The 18,625-nt window shown below is 46.7% G+C and overlaps 1 protein-coding gene across 1 annotated transcript in view; it reads right to left on the reverse strand.

Annotated features, from left to right (window-relative positions):
• Positions 1–2,309, reverse strand: part of UBQLN1 (ubiquilin 1) — a 40,580-nt gene extending 38,271 nt beyond the window's left edge. The window contains exon 1 of the mRNA XM_073670917.1: positions 1,800–2,309. Within this exon, the coding sequence (XP_073527018.1) occupies positions 1,800–1,919 (120 nt within the window). The 5' untranslated portion in view covers positions 1,920–2,309. The remainder of the gene's footprint in view (positions 1–1,799) is intronic.
• Positions 2,310–18,625: the final 16,316 nt, after the last annotated feature.

Raw genomic sequence — 18,625 nt, forward strand, 5'->3', positions numbered from 1 at the left:
GCTCAGTGTGTGTGTGTGCGTGCGTGTCAAATTTATTAACCAATGGAGGCCTGGATTTGGAGTCACCCCCAAAATTAAAGTGGAAAAACACACTACAGGCTGATCTAACTTTGATATAATGTCCTTAAAACAAGTCAAAATGAGGCTCAGTATTGTGTGTGGCCTCCACGTGCCTGTATGACCTCCCTACAACGCCTGGGCATGCTCCTGATGAGGTTGCGGATGGTCTCCTGTGGGATCTCCTCCAGGATGGCACATCAATGCAGTCCTGCTGCTGGGTTGTTGCCATCCTACGGCCCCCTCCACGTCTCCTGGTGTACTGGCCTGTCTCCTGGTAGCGCCTCCAGCCTCTGGACACTACGCTGACAGACACAGCAAACCTTCTTGCTACAGCTCGCATTGATGTGCCATCCTGGAGGAGATCCCACAGTAGACCATCCGCAACAATCATCCGGAGCATGCCCGGGCATTGTAGGGAGGTCATAGAGGCACGTGGAGGCCACACACAATACTGTGTTCACCCATATCTTTAGCTGCATGGGGACATCCTGAGGGACAGAGAGGGTGGTGGAGTCTGAGAGCTGCCAGGAGAGATTTGATAGGCGATTATATTATTCGGTAAGTCACAGACTGGCATCTTGCCTTTAAATTAGCGCATATACTGGACTGGTTGTGAGATTGGAGATCACATGACCCAACTTGTTATGATGAAGTGGGAATGTAGAGATATAATGGAGGTGAGATGAAATAAAATAAGAGACTATGGATGAGAAGTACCTATGTTAGCAAAGAGGACAAATCCCAGAGAGCTTCTTTAAGTAATGCTTATTTTGTTATTTAGAGAATACTCGATTCTTGGCAAATGTTAATTCTGCTCCACTGCGACACGATTGCTCCCTGATCCTGTCTAATCACAAGTGAATGTGACAATAGGTTGTGTGACTGCCTATCACCGTTCTGTCATTCGGATGGAACGTCAAAGTGCCACCATCATGGAAAATTTAGATCATTTTATTTCTAAATTTTGCACCCATGAAGATCTGTCCCTGGAGTTAAAACATTGGACAACAATTACATACATTTCCCCAATTCCAGGTCCCAGCTGCTGCAGTCCTGTGTTTACAGTCCTGTCCATAAAGTCTTATGCCAAGCATTGTGCGCCATGCTGATCGTACAGGCCGATTGGCTGCCATGGTCAGAAATCACCAATCCTTGTATGAAAAAATCATTTTAATAAACTGACAAAGTCTCTGGTGGAGACAGCAGTCAGTGCATATCAGGTGACTTACATAATTTACACCAATGTTAACACTGCTTCCTATCAGCGAGGTCACAGTTCAAAGATTACAAATCCCTTTACTTATAAACTGAGTAATGGGGATGACAATGTTGTCCAGCTCATCGACTACCTAATATGTATAACAAGCACTTTCAACCTGGATTTTGTAACATGTCTGATAAAGGGTTATAAAAAACAAATAATAAATATAAAGTATGAGTTAAGAGCTCCAATCATTGTAGGCATCAGATCTGCCGTCGCCGACCCAACCGCCGCCAGGTGGGACCCGCCGCCGCCGCTGACCCAACCACTACCAGGAGGGATCCGCCGTCACCGATCCAACCACTACCAGGTGGGATCCGCCGTCACCGATCCAACCACTACCAGGTGGGATCCACCGTCACCGATCCAACCACTACCAGGTGGGATCCACCGTCACCGATCCAACCACTACCAGGTGGGATCCACCGTCACCGATCCAACCACTACCAGGTGGGATCCACCATCACTGATCCCTTACCTCTCGGACACTGCTGGTCTCCGGGACAGCGAACTCTTCCTTCTCCTTAGGGGTCTTTACGGTCACTTTAATGATCCGGGGGGAGTCAGAAGAGGTGGAAGAAGTCGGGGGGTCCGACATGGCGTCAATAGGACTGTAGAGCGAGAATGTAGAAGAGCCGCGCACACAGCGCTATGTACGAGGCGGGAGAAGGAGCCTGGCGGTGCGGGGCTCAGCTGCTGTACATGTGTGAGGATCCTCACCGGCTCTCGGGCGGTGCTGCTGGCGAAACTCAGGCCGCACTAAGAGCGCTTCCTCATACCACAGCGTCACTGCGACGTCACCGCCGGGAACTCTGGGAGCCGGTGAGCAGCTGGCAGGTGTGCTCCGTGATACGGGCTCTCAGGGCACTCTCCGAGCGGTGAGCGGTAAGCACGGCAGTCCTGACGACGCACTAACGTTACGCTGCCATATTCTCCGAGTAAAAGCTGACCGCTCTCTGGCGCGCTTTGATGACGTAAGCACTGCCTTAGAAACTGCTAGAACACAACGGCTCAGCTCCAGCAGCACTGGAGGGTTCTCTGCTCACACTGCCTGATGTGTCGCCGCTCAGGGATGCCGCGGCCATTTTGTTGGTTGTAAAAAAAAAAAGTATACAATATGGAAAAAGTTAATTTTCTGTTCTCATTTAGTAACAGCTGCAGTATAATATGCCTGCAGGCTGTAGTTAGTGTGGAGAGCACCAGCCCTACCTATGAGAGCTAAAACAGAACGTGACGTATATGCCTGACCTAAGTGCTACAGTTTAGAGGGGGTTTCCAGTGTACATGTTTATGTGAGGAAAGGCCTGTGAAAGACACTGCTGGGATGCATCCTCCTCATGTCACATGTCAGTACCCCTGGCTCAGTATTTAGTGGTGACATCACGACTACAGCTACGTCACCGCTGCAGCCAATCACTGATCTTAGGGACTATGTAGATCAGGGTTCCCCAACTCCAGTCCTCAAGGCCCACCAACAGGTCATGTTTTCAGGATTTCCTTAGTATTACACAGGTGATAATTCCATCACCTGCACAGGCAATAATTCCATCACCTGTGCAATACTAAGGAAATCCTGAAAACATGACCTGTTGGTGGGCCTTGAGGACTGGAGTTGGGGAACCCTGATGTAGATGGTACAAGCAGAGCCTAGTGATTGGCTGCAGTGGTCGTATGCTCTGTAGTTCTGACAACACCCTTGCAGCCTGTAAATAAAAACTGAACCAGCAATGGGGAGCTGTCACTGGACCTGGGGAGGTTGAATAATGGCTGTATTTTGTTATTTTATACAAGCCTTTCCACAAATAATAATAATGTTTATTTTTATAGCGCCAACATATTCCGCAGCACTTTACAAATTTTTAAGGGGGACTTATACAGACCATACAAAATAAGCATATCTCATATCGAAAGGAGTGAGGGCCCTGCTCGCAAGCTTACAGTCTATGAGGAAATGGGGGGAGACACAAAAGGTAGAATGTACATATATTGTATGATGCAGCCTTAATATACTAAATAGGATAAATAATACATGGACTGGTCGCCAGCCAGTATTTGTACAGTCCTGACCGAGGCTATTAAGTACATGGTTGGTATGAACCTGAAATTGAAGATTTTAATATGGGGGAAAACTGGGACGGACAACTGGGATGGACAGGTAGTGTGTAGAGGCGATACGCCAGTCTAAAGAAATGGGTTTTTAGGGTCCGCTTGAAACTGTGGGTATGGGGAATTAATCAAATTGTCCTGGGTAGTGCATTCCAAAGAATTGGCGCAGCACGCGAGAAATCTTAGAGACGGGAGTGGGAAGTTCGGATTATGGAGGATTTTAGTTTTAAGTCACTGGCAGAACGGAGGGCAAGTGTAGGGTGGTAGACTGAGACAAGGGAGGAGATGTAGGGGGGTACTGAAGCATGGAGCGCTTTGTGGGTAAGCGTGATAAGTTTAAATTGAATTCTATATTGGATGGGTAACCAATGCAATGACTGGCACATGGAAGAGGCATCGGAGTAGCGGTTGGCGAGGAATATGATCCTGGCTGCTGCATTAAGGACGGATTGGAGAGGCGAGAGTTTAGTAAGAGGGAGCCCGATAAGTAGAGAGTTGCAGTACTCCAGACAGGAATGAATAAGAGCTACGGTAAGAGTTTTTGCCGAGTCAAAGGTGAGAAAAGTCCTGATTCTTGAGATATTTTTGAGGTGTAGATGACATGAACGAGCGAGTGATTTGATGTGAGGAGTAAAAGAAAGATCTGAGTCAAAAATGACCCCAAGACAGCGGGCTTGTTGGTGGGGAGTAATGGTTGAGCCACAAACGGAAATGGCAATATCGGGCACAGGTAGGGTAGTGGAGGGAGGAAAGACGAGTAGTTCAGTTTTTGACAGATTCAGTTTTAGGCAGAGGGAGGACATAATGTTAGACACAGCAGAAAGACAATCACTGGTCTTTTGTAGTAATGCAGGGGTGATGTCCAGAGCAGAGGTGTATAATTGAGTGTCATCAGCATAGAGATGGTACTGGAAACCGAATCTGCTGATTGTTTGTCCAATGGGAGCGGTGTATAAGGAGAAAAGAAGGGTGCCAAGGACTGATCCTTGAGGAACCCCGACAGTAAGGGGAAGGAGAGAGGAGGAGGAGCCCGCGAAAGACACAGTGAAGGAGCGGTCAGAGAGATAGGAGAACCAGGAGAGAACAGTGTCCTTGAGGCCAATAGTGCGGAGCATAGTGAGGAGGAGCTGGTGATCCACAGTGTCGAATGCTGCAGAGAGATCCAGGAGAATCAGCAGGGAGCAGTGACCATTAGATTTAGCTGTTAGTAGATCATTAGAGACTTTAGTGAGGGCAGTTTCAGTAGAATGTAAAGAGCGGAAACCAGATTGTAAAGGGTCAAGAAGAGAGTTGTCTGAAAGATAGCGGATTAGATGGGAATGGACCAGGCGTTCCAGGAGTTTAGAGATAAAGGGAAGATTGGAAATAGGTCTGTAGTTGGCCGTGCAGTTCTGGTCAAGGGATGGTTTTTTAAGTAATGGATGTATGCTGGCATGTTTAAAAGAAGAGGGAAAGATACCAGATGAGAGGGAGAGGTTGAAAATTTTAGCTAGGTCAGTGGTGACAGCTGGAGCAAGGGACTGAAGGAGATGAGGGAATAGGGTCACTGGTGCAGGTGGTAGGGCGAGAAGATGCAAGGAGCCTGATCACTTCATCTTCCGTGACTGGTTCGAAGTCAGAAAGTGAGCAAGATACAGTGTGGCGGGAGAGAGCATGCATAACGTTTGGGGATTGGGAGAAAATTTGATGTCGTATATGGTCAATTTTTTCTTTGAAATAATTGGCCAGATCGGCAGCGTTATCCTAGAAAACCCCTTTAAACCTTTCTTAAAGGGATAAGCCAGACTTCTCACCCCTTAACAACCTGTAACATGTTCACCACAGCTTGAAGAGGGCCGAGTCCGCTTCATACTGTTGCCTGTGTTACATTGCCGGCATCTGCCTTGTAACTCCATCACTGACAGCTGTTTTGTAATTGGGATGATTGCAGGTGAGCTTGTGCACTGACTCCCATCGCCACCCCCACCCCCCGTGACACAATCGCGGAAAGCCGATTGGCTACCATGGCAAGCAGAGGCCTGCTGAAAGCCTTTTGGCTGCCATCTTAGTCCTTATGCGAAGCTTAGCGACATGCTGGACTTCGTAGGAGTAGTACTGCGTTATATTTTACAAGCATCAAACAAATGCAGAGTGAAGTCCTCTAAAAGGACTAAAAAAAAAATTCAAAAAACAATGTTTTAAAAAAAAAAGTTTAAATCCACCCCTTTTGACCATTCAAAAATAAAGAAATTAAAGGGAATCTCTCAGTAGGATCAGCCCTCATAAGCCGCCATAGAGAGCCAAATAAAATGATACTTTGACATCTGATGATATGATAAAATTATGTCTACAGGCTGATCCAACTTTGATGTAATGTCCTTAAAACAAGTCAAAATGAGGCTCAGTGTTGTGTGTGGCCTCCATGTGCCTGTATGACCTCCCTACAACGCCTGGGCATGCTCCTGATGAGGTTGCGGATGGTCTCCTGTGGGATCTTCTCCCAGACCTGGACTAAAGCATCTGCCAACTCCTGGACAGTCTGTGGAGCAATGTGACGTTGGTGGATGGAGCGAGACATGATGTCCCAGATGTGCGCAATCGAATTCAGGTCTGGGGAACGGGCGGGCCAGTCCATAGCTTCAATGCCTTCATCTTGCAGGAACTGCTGACACACTCCAGCCACATGAGGTCTGGCATTGTCCTGCATTAGGAGGAACCCAGGGCCAACCGCACCAGCATATGGTCTCACAAGGGGTCTGAGGATCTCACCTCGGTACCTAATGACAGTCAGGCTACCTCTGGCGAGCACATGGAGGACTGTGCGGCCCTCCAAAGAAATGCCACCCCACACCATTACTGACCGACTGCCAAACCGGTCATGCTGAAGGATGTTGCAGGCAGCAGATCGCTCTCCATGGCGTCTCCAGACTCTGTCACATGTGCTCAGTGTGAACCTGCTTTCATCTGTGAAGCGCACAGGGCACCAGTGGCGACTTTGCCAATCCTGGTGTTCTGTGGCAAATGCCAAGCGTCCTGCACGATGTTGGGCTGTGAGCACAACCCCCATCTGTTGACGTCAGGCCCTCATACCACTCTCATGGAGTCAGTTTATAACTGTTTGTGCAGACACATGCACATTTGTGGCCTGCTGGAGGTAATTTTGCAGGGCTCTGGCAGTGCTCCTCCTGTTCCTCCTTGCACAAAGGCAGAGGTATCGGTCCTGCTGCTGGGTTGTTGCCCTCCTACGGCCCCCTCCACGTCTCCTGGTGTACTGACCTGTCTCCTGGTAGCGCCTCCAGCCCCTGGACACTACGCTGACAGACACAGCAAACCTTCTTGCCACAGGTCGCATTGATGTGCCATCCTGGATGAGCTGCACTACCTGAACAACTTCTGTGGGTTGTAGAGTCCGTCTCATGCTACCACGAGTGTGAAAGCACAACCAACATTCAAAAGTGACCAAAACATCAGCCAGAACGCATTGGTACTGAGATGTGGTCTGTGGTCCCCAACTGCAGAACCACTCCTTTATTGAGTGTGTCTTGATAATTGCCAATAATTTCCATCTATTGTCTATTCCATTTGCACAACAGCATGTGAAATTGATTGTCAATCAGTGTTGCTTCCTAAGTGGACAGTTTGATTTCACAGAAGTTTGATTTACTTGGAGTTATATTCTGTTGTTTAAGTGCTCCCTTTATTTTTTTGAGCAGTGTGTGTGTATATATATATATTATATATATATATTTATATTATATTATATATATATATATATATATATATATATATATATATATATATATATATATATATATATATATATATATATATATATATATACACACACACACACACAGTATATACAATGTAAATGAGCTAAACACAGATCTCCCTGATAATCTGCTTCCAGAGCTTATTTTAAACAAAAGGGACATTACTAGTGTGAGACATGTAATGACTGACATTACTACCTATACAAATTCTCAATCAAATCTTAATAAATCTTCCCTAACAAAACAAAATTTATAACCAAATGTATTTATCTTGATAGTTATCTCATTAAAAGCCCTATATGCACTTTATGTCTTGCCTTGGGACCCATTCACGATACTATGTATTATAATTTGTATATGAGGTTTTAAAATATTAAGATTTAAGAGTACTCAGTGGTTGATACCTTTTAATGGCTAACTGAAAAGATGGTAACAAATTGCAAGCTTTTGAGACTACTCAGGTCTCTTTTTCAGGCATAGAATAATACAAAAGCTGAAGAATCACATATTTATACACAGCAGGGCATGAGAATAATGCAATAGATGAGACAAGTGACGTAAAGCAGATATGAGTATGGGAGGGGGGAGAAAGAGTTGTGGCCGTAAATTTTGGAGCAGTTCATAGATAAGGAGTGTGAAAGTTTTATTGTCTTGTGATTGAAGTCTTGCCCATGGTTGTGATGACCCCACAGGTCTGAGGAGCACATTCCTTAGTTGATGTAGAATGACATATATCCATGCGACACATTCATTCCTGCACTAAGAGTGGCAAAGGTTGTAATGAGTTTGTATTCCCAAATTTTTCTGTTTCTCTGGGATTTGAAATGACCTTTTAATACCAGTAAATTCAGGTCCATGATGCTGTGATTAGGGATACAAAAATGCTTGGCTTCAGGTAGATCTAGTCTTTTTTCTTTTATTGTGTGGCGATAAGAATTCATCCTTGTTCTAAGTTTTTGCCCTGTCTCCCCTACATACAGACCCCCACCTGGACATTTGGTACATATAATTAAGTACACCACATTAGATGTGATGCAGCTGAAAGTACCTGGGATCTTGTCCTGATGGCAGTTGGGGATCTTTATCTTGTCCATGGTCATTATGAATGATCAGGTTTTACACTTTTTCTGGTTGCAGGGAAGGGTTCCTGTAGCTGGTGGAGATGACAGGGAGCTTCTGACAATGATGCTTCTTAGATTTTGGGGCTGCCTAAGGCTGTGTGCCCACGATGCGTTTTTTAAGCATTTCCGCAGCGGCAAAAACGCTGCAGAAACACTTAACGCATGGTAGAAGGCCTGCCATGTTCCCCAATGATAAGCCACATGTGCTGTGCACATGCTGCGGAAATTTCCACTGCGGATTATCATTGCGTAAAAAAACGCAGCACTACCAATTATTTTGCAGAAGCGCGTCGTTTTCGCCGCCATTGACTTGCATTAGAATGCATGGATTCCGCTTTACTAGATAAGCACATGCGGAATCCATGCGTTCAATGTGTGGATGATACCCGGGTGGGGAGGACAGCAGACTCTCCTCCGCACCCGGGTACCATAAAAACTGTAAAAAAATAAATAAAATAAAAAATAAATATTATATTTACAGTCTGATGGCCCCCGGTCTCCTTGTCTACACTTGCCGGCAGATCGCGATGGACTGGAGGACCTGCGCTGACGTCATAGTCATGTGACAGGTCAAGCGACGCTGACGTCGGCAGGTCCTTCAGTGTAGTGTACCGCGATCTGCCGGCAGCCAGGACCGAGCGAAGCAAGACTGCGGGGGCCATCGGAAGGTAAGTATAGATTTATTTTTTATTTTTAAACATTCTTTCGGTCACAGTATATAAATCCGTGCCGTTTGCATGGATTTATATAGTGTGACCAAGTTTTCAAGCACTTTCCAACTGATGCTAAAATTGCTTGGAAAGCGCTTGACAACCCGCATGCGGAAACGCAAGTGAAGAACGCTTCACATCCACATGTCCCTGGCAGGAAAAACGCATTTACAATCCGCATGTACAATCCGCATATACAATCCGCATGCATTTTTTTCTGCCAGGGAGATGCAGAAACGCTCAGGAAAAATCCGGAGCATTTCTGCATCGTGGGCACATAGTCTCAAACACAAAAGTGGGGGTTCTGGAAATATGAATTGTAATCAGGCATCTTTTTGTAGTAAGGGTTGTAGTTTCCGTGCTGCTCCACTTACCGCTTCCAGGTTTGGATTGTAGGTGACTACTAGAGGCACCTAGTTGCTTTCTTGTTTAGTTTTTTAATGTAAAAGATGATTCCTTGATATTCTGGTGGCTATTGTAATCAGGTTTGGTTCAAAAATGGTCTTTCTGAGGCCACCAAGGTGTTTGTCTCTATCCACTAGGTTGGAACATATCCGATTATATCGGATGGCTTGGCTATAAACAAGAGTTTATGTGTTTTAGATGAAAACTGTCCCATTTAAGGTATGTTGGACTATAAATCGGTTTCTGCTACAGGGACGTGTCTATTGCATTGTTTTGTAGCTTAATGATGGTGTCCAAAAAGTTAATTTCAATACAGCAGTAGTTTGGTGTTAGGTTGATGATGGGATGAAATTGATTAAAGTGTTCATGGAACGTCTTCAGCTGTTGCTCAGACTCCGTCCAGATGATTAAAATATTGTCAATAGTGATGAGCGAGCATGCTCTCTTCTGCTCGGTGCTCGCCCGAGCATCTCACTGCTCGAGATGCTCGGCGCTCGCCGAGTATTTCCGGGGTTGCTCAGGTCTCCTCCCTGCATGTTTGGCGCTTTTTACAGAGCCAATGAAAATGCAGGGATTTCCTGTCACACACTGTAATGCCGTAGCCATGTTGGTTGTGGCATTACATTGATTGGCTGGCCGCACAGCATCATCAGGTCTATATCAGACCTGGCGCCGCCATGCACGTCACAGTCACTCCGGAATCAGACAGTGTAGGGAGAGGTGCTGCTGAGCTAGGGAGAGATTTGCTTGTTTCTAGTTAGTGTAGGTGTACCAAACTATATTAGAGACACATATCCATCTCAACAAACAGTCCTTCTGAGGACTAATCCATCTGCAGAGATATCAGGCAGGCTGTGTATATAGGCAGGCAGGCAGGGTATATAGCAGACTGCAGTGCATATAGCACAAGAGGCTCCATTCCAGTTTTGTCTGCTGCTGCTATTAGATATTTCTAGAAATAGGCCCAGGTCTCAGAGGGCAGGAATAATTATTTTTTGGATCTTAATCCTCATTATTTGCTTAAAAAGCAATCCAGAGAACACCGTTTTTCTGCGTCATTTGCTTGTTGGCACTGCAGAATACAGCCAGGTCCTTTCCATAGTAGAGCGCTAGAAATCCAGCTATTTAAAACTGTGGTTTGTCCATCACACGGATCACATATACGTTTGCTCCAAATTCATCCATTTGTAGTGAGCGTGGAAGATATTGTCCTCCATTTAAAATGGGCAAGGCACGATGCAAGGGCCAGGGAACTGGACTTGATGGTGATGGTGCATGCAGAGGCTGAGGCCGCGGGAGAGCTGAAATTGTGCCACAACAAGCACCCACATTTTCTCGCTCAACCTTCCTGTGCCAATTAATAGGGGACCGCAGAACACCACTATTGAATACAGAGCAGTGTGAAAAGGTTATTGGTTGGATAGCAGATAATGCTTCCAGTCACTTAGCCGCCACCACCACCACCCAGTTTTCCACACGGTCAAGTCTCAGAAGCCGCGAGTCTGGACCGCATATTCCTCACCCTGAACCTCCTTCCTCCCACCATGCCGAGTACCCAGAGACAACTGATCCCACACTTGGGCACTCTGAAGAGCTGTTCACTTTTCCATTTATACACACGTGGTCAAAATTGTTGGTACCCCTCATTTAATGAAAGAAAAACCCACAATGGTCACAGAAATAACTTGAATCTGACAAAAGTAATAAATTAAAAATCTATGAAAATGAACAAATGAAAGTCAGACATTGCTTTTCAACCCTGCTTCCACAGAATTTTTAAAACAATTAAACTCATGAAATAGCCTGGACAGAAATGATGGTACCCTTAACTTAATATTTTGTTAAACAACCTTTTGTGGCAATCACTGCAATCAAACGATTCCTGTAACTGTCAATAAGACTTCTCCACCTCTCGACAGGTATTTTGGCCCACTCCTCATGAGCAAACTGCTCCAGTTGTCTCATGTTTGAAGGTTGCCTTTTCCAGACGGCACGTTTCTACTCTTTCCAAAGATGCTCAATAGGATTTAGGTCAGGGCTCATAGAAGGCCACTTCAGAATAGTCCAATGTTTTCCTCTTAGCCATTCTTGGGTGTTTTTAGCTGTGTGTTTTGGGTCATTATCCTGTTGCAAGACCCATGACTTACGACTGACCAAGCTTTCTGACACTGGGCAGCACATTTTTCTCTAGAATCCCTTGATAGTCTTGAGATTTCATTGTACCCTGCACAGATTAAAGACACCCTGTGCCAGATGCAGCAAAGCAGCCCCAGAACATAACAGAGCCTCCTCCATGTTTCACAGTAAGGACAGTGTTCTTTTCTTGATATGCTTCATTTTTCCGTCTGTGAACATAGAGCTGATGTGCCTTGCCAAAAACTTCCATTTTTGTCTCATCTGTCCATAGAACATTCTACCAGAAGCTTTGTGGCTTGTCAACATATAGTTTGGCAAATTCCAGTGTGGCTTTTTTATGATTTTTTTTCAACAATGGTGTTCTCCTTGGCCGTCTCCCATGAAGTCCACTTTGGACCAAACAACGACGGATGGTGCGATCTGACACTGATGTTGCTGGAGCTTGAAGTTCACCTTTAATCTCTTCAGAAGTTATCCTGGGCTCTTTTGTTACCATTCGTATTATCCATCTCTTTGATTTGTCTTCAATTTTCCTCCTGCGGCCACGTCCAGGGAGGTTGGCTACAGTCCCATGGATCTTAAATTTCTGAATAATATGTGCAACTGTAGTCACAGGAACATCAAGCTGCTTGGAGATGGTCTTATAACCTTTACCTTTAACATGATTGTGTATAATTTTCTTTCTAATCTCCTGAGACTCTTTCCTTTGCGTCCTCTGGTCCATGTTGAGTGTGGTACACACCGTGTCACCAAACAGCACAGTGAGTATCTGTAGCCCTATCTACAGGCCCACTGACTACAAGATTGTAGACACCTGTGATGCTAATTAGTGGACACAACTTGATGAAACATGTCCCTTTTGTCACATTATTTTCAGGGGTACCATTATTTCTGGCCAAGCCCATTTCATGAGTTTAATTTTTTTTTAAATTCTGTGGAAGCAGGGTTGAAAAGCAATGACTGACTTTAATTTGTTCCTTTTCATAGATTTTTAATTTATTATTACTTTTGTCAGATTCAAGTTATTTCTGTGACCATTATGGGTTTTTCTTTAATTAAACGAAGGGTACCAACAATTTTGACCAAGGTGTGTAGATTCGGGCCCTTCGCCTGGTCCACTTGAAGCGGGGCAAGAGGAAATCGCATGTAGCGATACCCAAATATTTGAGTAGCCAGGATCACATGAAGGCGACGGTGGGAAAGTATCACAAGAGGTGGACAATGATGAGACACAATTGCGAGAAAGTCAGGAGGAGGACCAGGGTGCGGAAGTGGAAGACGAGGTGGTGGATGATATAGTAACTGACCCAACCTGGCAGGAGGACATGCAGAGCGAGGACAGCAGCACACAGGGGGAGGGAGGCAGAGCACCCCAACAGGCAGGAAAAAGCAGTGTGGTGGCCACAGACAGAAGGCAGGCAACCGTTCCCCGTAACACCAACACAAAGGAAGTTACCAGTACAACTGTTAGGTCTTCCCGAGTCAGGTTGTTTTTTAAAGATTCTGCCGATAACCCAAAAAGGTCATTTGCACCACCTGCCAGGCCAGCATCAGCAGGGGTAGCAAAACTACCAGCCTGACCACCACCAGCATGATCAGGCACATGGCAGCAAAGCACCCGACTTTGTGGGCTGAACCCCAGGGTCCAGGAACAGTGTCTGCGGGTGGCACCAATGCTTCTTCTGCTGTTGTGCATGCAAAGAAGCATGCCATGGTCCATGGTGCATGCAAAGATGCCTCCTGCCCTGCACCTGCCATTGCACACTCTCGCAGCAGCATCAGGAAGCACGTCCACGTCCCAGCGCAGCGTTCAGTTGTCCATACCCAAGTCCTTCAAACGCAAGCGCAAATACGCAGCCAACGCCCCACAAGCCACACTACTAAATTCCCACATTTCGCGACTCCTTGCGCTCAAAATGTTGCCTTTTAGGCTCGGTGAGACGGAAGCATTCCACAACCTGATGGCGGCAGCCGTCCCTCGGTACTTGGTTCCCAGCCGCCACTATTTCTCCCTATGTGCCGTCCCCGCATTACACAAGCACGTGTCCCAAAACATTAGCCCTGCCCTCAACAACGCAGTTACCGGGAAAGTCCACCTAACCATGGACACGTGGACAAGTGCTTGTGGGCAGGGACGGTACATCTTGCCGACGGCACACTGGGTTAACATAGTGGAAGCTGGGACCCAGTCGGACCTTGGGACGGAACACGTCCTCCTGACGCCAAGGATTGCAGGCCCTAGATAAATCAGGGTTGCCCCCACAGTCTACAGCTTCGGCACCTCCTCCTCTTCAGCATCCATCGCTGAAATGACCACATCAGTCACAAGCTGGAAGCACTGCCTCAGCCAAGCGGCAACAGGCTGTGCTGAAGCTCATATGCTTAGGTGACAAACCGCACAATGCTGAAGAGTTGTGGACAGCTCTGAAAGAGCAGGCAGATCTGTGGCTCACACTGCTGAACCTACAGCCAGGCATGGTCGTGTGTGACAATGGCCGGAACCTGGTGGTGGCTCTGAGTCAAGGCTAGCTCACACACGTACCATGCCTGGCCCATGTGCTTAACCTCGTGGTTCAGCGGTTTCTCAAATGCTACCCGGAGCTGCCGGATCTGCTTGTTAAAGTACGCTGCCTGTGTGCCCATTTTAGAAATTCACCTACAGCTTTCGCCGCCCTTGCCATGTTTCAGCAGCGTTTGCAGATTCCGGCTCACAGACTGGTGTGTGATGTCCCCACGCGTTGGATCTCTACACTGCAGATGTTGGGAAGGATTTGTGAGCAGAAGAGGGCAGTTATTGAGTACCAGCATCAACAAAACCGTCGGTATTCAGTTCAGACTCCACACATAAGACCTCAGGAGTGGACATGGATGTCAGACATATGTACCATCCTCCAAAACTTTGAGGACTCCACCAAGATGGTGAGTGGCGATGACGCCATAATTAGCCTCACCATACCGCTTCTCTGTCTTCTAAAACGCTCTCTGCTCACAAAGAGGACTCATTGCAGGCGGAGCACGATGAGATGGAGCAAGGAACCATACAGGGTGATTACACAAAGCCCAGCCTCATCTCTTCCCAATGTGGATTGGGTGACAATGAGGAAGAGGAGGAGGAGGAAGAACAGGAGCTAGTTTCATGCGCTATAGCCGGTACTACCTGCACAACTGTCATACCATCTGTTCTGCGTGGATGGCCTGAGGACAGAGAGGAGGAAGAGGAGAGCATGGTCACTCGTCCTCTTGGTGAGGACACGGAAGTCTTGCCTGTTAGCAGTATGGCACGCATGGCTGAGTTTATGTTGCGCTGCCTTTTCCATGACCCTCGCGTTCTCAAAATTTTGGGTTACAGTCATTACTGGTTGGTGATACTTCTAGACCCACGCTACAAGGAGAACTTTCTATCTCTTATTCCTGAGGCGGACAGGTCTACAAAAATGGGGCAGTACCAGAAGGCCCTTGTTGCGGAACAATTAAAAAAATTCCCATCTGAAAATGCTGGCGGCAGAGGTCACAATTCATTGGACAACCTAGGACTACAGGCGAGAGAGAGAACTCCAATCCAGCAGAGGCAAGGGAACACTGTCAAAGTTCTGGGAGAATTTTCTCAGCCCCTCCCATCGCACAGGCCCTGAGGCACGGGGTACTCGCACAAGGAGTGCAAAGTTTGGGAAGATGCTGAGGGAGTATCTTGCCGACCGTACCAACGTCCTCCGTGATTCCTCTGTGCCTTATAATTATTGGGTGTCCAAGCTGGATATGTGGAATGAACTGGCTCTCTACGCCTTGGAGATCCTGGCCTGCCCTGCCGCTAGCGTTTTATCAGAGCGGGTTTTTAGTGCTGCTGGTGCTGCAGTTATAACTGATAAGCGCATCCGCCTGTCAACTGAAAATGCTGACAGGCTGACTCTTATAAAAATGAACAAGGGCTGGATTGGGCCAGACTGCTCAACACCACCGAATGATAGCAGCGTAACAAACTCAAATCCAGTGTCTTTTTTTTGGGAAGTGTATTTCCCATGCACCTTTTCACACCCACACATAGGTATACGCTTCCTGATTTTGGCTATTTGCTCTTGTCCTCCTCCTTCTCCTCATCCTCCACCACCATATCACCAGGGTGACCATGGTCTGTGATGCAACACCCGCATAATTTATTTAAAGGGTCTTTATGATGCCCGTAAAAAAATTTTTTTATACAGTATGTTCATGTATACCCCCCAGGGGTAAATGTTTGTCAGCCCATACACTTAGTGCATGGGCATTACAAGTATAGGAGACCCTCTCCTTTCTAATGGGAACATTTTTTTTTATCAGGCCCTCCTCCACGTCTCTTCCAAGGGGCACTGGAGTGCCTCCCATTTATTGGCAGCCCTTTCATTCACTGCATAGGCCAACACAATGGGAGACGCACTACATAATAATGAGAACATTTTTTCATGAGGCCCTCTACGTCTCTTCCAAGGGGCATTGGAGTGCCTTCCCATTTTTGGCAACCCTTGCATTCACTGAATAGGCAAACACAATGGGAGACCCACTTCCTAATAATGGGAACATTGTTTTCAGGAGGCCCTCTGACCTTCTCGTCTCTTCCAAGGGGCATTGGAGTGCCTCCCCATTTTTGGCAACCCTTGCATTCACTGAATAGGCAAACACAATGGGAGACCCACTTCCTAATAATGGGAACATTGTTTTCAGGAGGCCCTTCTCTAAGTCTCTTCAAAGGGGTATTGGGGTGCATCCAAATTTTCAAAGGGGTATTGGGGTGTGTCCAAATTTTCAAATGGGTATTGGGGTGCGTCCAAATTTTGGGCAGACCTGCCACTCACTGCATACGCAATAACAGTATAAGAGACCCAATCTTTAGTAATGGGAACAGCAAAGTATAGCCGACTGCTGGCCCTTTAAGAATAGTAAAGTTCGCCTGATGGCCCTATAAAAATAGGCTTTGTGACTTTCAGAGTCCCTCCTTCATAATGAAACAGGATGTGTCTGATCATGTCTCATACACCACATGGCCAGATAAGGTTGTAAAATGTTAAAATGACATTTCCCAGTGAATGCATTTGTCACAGTTGAAAGCAATACAAAAGTGCAAAAACGCATCAAAAATTCTACGTGTGAACATAGCCCAAGGTGTGGAGGATCATTTTTGTTTTTGTATATTTATTTTGCCTTATATGCAAGTCATTACCCTGGAAAGGATGTTCCTTAACATATTTCCCAGGAAAATCCATTTTGGTTTCGTTTTGGTAGGTTTTATTGTGAGTCCGTAAAAGTGGCGTAATACCTCTGACACCATTGTTGGCAGCAGTGACCTGGGAGTCAGAAATGCTTCCAGGGGTCTTACCCATACTGTCCCCATGCCATTTGAGCACTGTTCCCATTGATTTGGGAAATTGTTAGGCCCTTTGCAGACCGCCGGGGGGGGGGGGCGCAGCCTGAAAAATGCTCGAGTTTCCTCACTGCCTGAATCTGGGTTGGAGGCAAGAAAAGCGTATGTCTCCTCTGGTGAATAGCATCTTCTTGATTTTACAAATTAAGACCTCGTCAGACACACCACGTGGCTACAACAAGTAACTAATAAGTGTGCGCACCCACACGTGAAGGGAGGGAATGTACGGGTGCCGTCATGGGCTCTGAGAAATCCCGTTACCGGTAAGTAATTACGTCTTTCTCCTTCCCCCATGACGGCACCACGGAGAGAATTACAGAGAAGTGACTCATTAGGGGGGACCACAGCTTCCAGAACCAGTCTCCCGAAAGTAAGGTCCGAAGAAGAGGTTAAGTCTAGCCGGTAGTGATTAAAGAAGGTAGAGGGGGAAGACCAGGTTGCTGCTCTACATATCTGCTCTATCGTAGCACCGGCCTTCTCCGCCCAGGAGGTTGCCACCGCTCTTGTTGAGTGGGCCTTCAGTTTCTCTGGGCCAGCTACTCCCTGTGAGCAGTAAGATAGTGTGATGGCCTCCCTTATCCATCTGGCCAGCGTGCCCTTAGAAGCTTTCTTCCCCTTACGAGGGCCCTGAAAGCAAACAAAGAGAACTATCCTGCCTACACTCTTGTGTCGCCTCTAGATATTGGATTAGGCATCTTCTGACGTCTAGTGTATGCAAGACCTTCTCTTTCGTGTTCCTAGGGTTAGGGCAGAAAGAAGGAAGGGTGATTTCCTGGGACCTGTGAAATCTTGACGCCACTTTTGGTAGATAGGCAGGGTCGGTTTTCGGAATAACCCTATCCTCCAAGATTTGTGTGAAGGGGGAGCCTGCCGATAGAGCCTGAATATCACTAACTCTACGTGCGGATGTGAGAGCTACCAAGAGTGCTGTCTTTAGGGACAGAATTTTTAGGGATGCTTCCGACAGGGGTTCACAGGGGGCCTCTGTTAAAGCTGAAAGGACCAAGTTTAAGTCCCAGGGTGTAGTATTTCGGGATGGGATGGGTCGGGATCTAGCTGATGCCTTAATAAACCTAGATACCCATCTATCCCTAGCCAGGTCAAAATTATAGAGCGCTCCCAGGGCCGCAACTTGAACTTTTAAGGTACTTGTGGCCAGGCCCTGCTCCAACCCCCTCTGTAAAAATTCCAGGATGGCCGTCAATGGAACCTCCCCACCCAACCTGGAACCTGAGACTGAAAGTAATTTCTTCCAGGTTTTCCCATACAGTTTGGTGGTGACTGGTTTTCTACTTTGAAGTAGTGTGGTGATAAGATTTGGGGAGAAACCTTTGTCTTTCAGAAGAGCCCTCTCAAATTCCAGGCTGTCAAGTGTAAGCTTGACGCCCGAGGATGGAGGACCGGACCCTGAGAAAGAAGGTCCGGGAGCTCCGGAAGAACCCATGGGTCAGAGATTGATAACCTCCTCAGCCATGAAAACCATGCCCTCTTTGGCCAAAAGGGGGCTATCAAGATTACCCTCGCTTCCTCTTCTCTGATTTTCCCCAGAACAGCTGGAATCAGAGCGGTCGGAGGAAAAGCGTAAGCTACAGGGTAATTCCATGGGATCATGAAGGCATCCACGGCTACGGAGTTCCCTTTGGGATCTAGGGAGCGAAAAGAGCGTGTTTTTTTGTTCTGAT

This window comes from Phyllobates terribilis, unplaced genomic scaffold (genome assembly GCF_046119375.1).
Source record: "Phyllobates terribilis strain yellow unplaced genomic scaffold, ASM4611937v1 Scaffold_1__5_contigs__length_1240528914, whole genome shotgun sequence".
Taxonomy (NCBI): domain Eukaryota; kingdom Metazoa; phylum Chordata; class Amphibia; order Anura; family Dendrobatidae; genus Phyllobates; species Phyllobates terribilis.